Source organism: Drosophila mauritiana, unplaced genomic scaffold (assembly GCF_004382145.1).
Source record: "Drosophila mauritiana strain mau12 unplaced genomic scaffold, ASM438214v1 Y_29, whole genome shotgun sequence".
NCBI classification, from domain to species: Eukaryota; Metazoa; Arthropoda; class Insecta; order Diptera; family Drosophilidae; genus Drosophila; species Drosophila mauritiana.
The window spans coordinates 223,187-225,991 of record NW_022881575.1 but is presented as its reverse complement, the minus strand read 5'-3'; the positions used below and the strand labels follow the sequence as shown (position 1 = coordinate 225,991).

At 44.1% G+C, this 2,805-nt stretch overlaps 1 protein-coding gene across 1 annotated transcript; it reads left to right on the top strand.

Annotated features, from left to right (window-relative positions):
• The first annotated feature begins 280 nt into the window (after positions 1–280).
• LOC117150075 lies at positions 281–2,358 on the top strand. The gene is made up of 2 exons (XM_033316923.1): positions 281–1,974; positions 2,030–2,358. The coding sequence occupies exon 1, from the start codon at positions 591–593 to the stop codon at positions 1,818–1,820; it is 1,230 nt and encodes a 409-aa protein (XP_033172814.1). The 5' UTR covers positions 281–590; the 3' UTR covers positions 1,821–1,974; positions 2,030–2,358.
• The last annotated feature ends 447 nt before the right edge of the window (positions 2,359–2,805 follow it).

Genomic DNA, 2,805 nt, shown 5'->3' with positions numbered 1-2,805 from the left:
CGGACTAAAGGACTCTAATCTCGGAGGCTTCTATTAAGCTGATGATAGGGGTGTCCTGTTCTACAAGAGACTTCAAGTCGGCATGGTCAAGAATCGTGGGATTTACAATGTTTGATTTGGCCAAAGTAATAGTGAGAATTAAATTTTGAATTTCAGTAGAAAGCATCCTATTTCTTGCCAATAACGCTTCGTACAAATGTGGAGTGTCAACCAAGTCGCTTTTGCGGGCACGGATCACCTTATTAATGGTGTCAGTTAACTTGTTAATCTTGTGGTAGGATGAACACGCATAAGGCCCACTGTACCATGTAGTAGCATAAGATCATATCACCGTTAGAAATAAGAATATTATTGTCATCTCGCTCTTACTTATAAGCTAGCATTAAGAGATAATAATGTATACCTAGCTCACTCACAAACGCATACAGATGTGAGAGAGCATAAGCAAAGTGGAATATGCGAGACGCGGCATTCGGTGGCGTGTAGTTGAAGGGAAAGGTCGATTAAAGAGATTGTGAAATTATTAAAAAGACTAAGTGCCTATATTCATTTTTCGGCGTCCACAACATCAGAAGTGGTCATTACCCACTATGCCTGACACTAAATGGAATCAATTTTCAGTGCTCCAACTAAAGAAGTGGTTGGAAGCTCTTGGACGCCAGACTTCCGGCACTAAAGCGGAATTAATAGTGCGTCTGCAGGCCATTTCCCCAGAAACGCGTGGCGATTCACCGCCAAATAACGGATCAGCAGCAGAAGAGGTGGAAGAATTGGATGGAGCTGCAGCCTGGCCAAAGCAGAGAGAACCACAGGGTGGAGACACACGCACGATCCCGTTCGACGAGCAATCATTGCAGTCAGAATCCCCGGAGAACCTCGATCTGGATCAGCTATCGTTGGTGGATGCAGAGAGAGCCACTCTAAAAAAGCTTCGGGACGAGATAGAGGCAAACATGGCTGTGCTGCAGAGGATCCAAGCGGATATCGACGACGCGAACAAGAGCAAGTCTGCTCATGCTCGCCAGATCAATGACGTCATCAAGAACAACAGCAACGGAAACCACGGCAATGTTAACATATGCGCTAACAGCACCGACGCCAATGTTAACAGCACCGACGCCAATGTTAACAGCACCAAGGTGACTATCGCCACTGATAACATCGATACAGGACATACCAGTGTTGGAAATGAAACCGCTGGTAGTGTTGTTCAGCACCAGAGTCGAAACGTAAACAAGCTTCTGGAATCTCCTGCAACATCGCTTGCCTTGGCAAAAGAGGTAACGATGGAGTTTGACGGCAGCTTATGTGCGCGCAATTGGGTCACGCAGTTTCAGAACATCGGAAAGATTTACAATTTGGACGACGGATGCATGCACATGCTACTAATTGCCAAACTAAAAGGAAACGCACAGCGCTGGCTGCACGCAAGCGCCACACGCATCCTAGAATCGACCGACCAGCTGTGCGAACAGTTAATCTTGACATTCGAGGTCAAGATGTCAAAAGGGGAAATGAGGAACGCATTTCAAAAACGCGAATGGCATCCGGATGAGAAATTTGCTGTTTATTTCGAGGACAAGGTGATGCTGGCCAACGACATCAACATCGATCTAGAGGAGCTCCTGGAAAACATCATTGAAGGAATCCCAGCACCAGCGTTGCGCAACCAGGCGCGCATACAGTGTTTCTCCGAGCCGATGCAAATTCTGCGGGCTTTCTCGGAAGTCCGTCTGCCGAAGCACAAAACAGCAGTTCATCAAAGCAGTTCATCAAAGCAGTTCATCAAAGCACCTTACTGGAGGAGGTGCAGCCAATAAGGACTTACGTTGTGCCAATTGCAACTCCAAAGGGCACTTCGCCAGGGAGTGTCTCAAGCCAAAGAGGGAGCCCGGATCCTGCTATGCCTGTGGGGCATTTGGACACTTCGTCGGACAATGCCCGGAGCGCAAGAGTGCCAATATCAACAATTATGTAAGACTTGTCAAGATTTTTTTTCACAATAGCTATAAAATCCCATTAATTACAGAATGCCTCATAGACACAGGGAGTCCAATATCATTTACAAAGTTAAGCAATGTATCCAAGGAAATTAATTTAGAATCCGCTTCAGAAACCTATTTCGGGCTGAATAAAAGCCAACTGACAATACATGGAAAAATCTTATGTTACATTATAAAAGAAAAAGTTAAATGTTATTTTTATTTGTACGTGGTCCCAGACGAGTCTATGAGTCATAATGTAGTTCTTGGACGAAATTTCATGGAAGCGTGCCAGTTAAAACTGGATCCAGACGCCTTGGGAAGGATAACGGTCAACCCAGTCGATAGTAAAAGATATAGAAAAGCAAATAGTAAAACAGTCAGTTATATTGTTAGTGAAACAGTTAGTGAATTAGTTAGTGAAACAGTTAGCGAAACAGTTAGTGAAACAGTTAGTGAAGCAGTTAGCGAAACAGTTAGTGAAACAGTTAGTGAGACAGTTAGTGAGACAGTTAGTGAGACAGTTAGCAAAACAGTTAGTGAGACAGTTAACGAAGAGGTTGATGAAACAGTTAGTCAAATGGATAATGAAACAGTTAATAAGACAGTTAGTAAAACAGCCAACGAAGCGAGTAGTATAGTTAGTCAAACTGTTAACGAAGCAGGTAGCAAAACGGTCATCGAAAAAGTTATGCCTTTAGCCAACTTCACGACGGATTCCGGACTTTATGCTGCGGTTGTGCCCAGTTATGAAGAAGCTGTTAGAGAAATTTGTAGCATTGATCACTTAGACGATGAGCAAATGAACTTCATATGCGGCGAA

Excerpts from the sequence above, each read along its gene's own strand:
- LOC117150075 (XM_033316923.1), top strand. The coding sequence starts at position 591 with ATGCCTGACACTAAATGGAATCAATTTTCAGTGCTCCAACTAAAGAAG.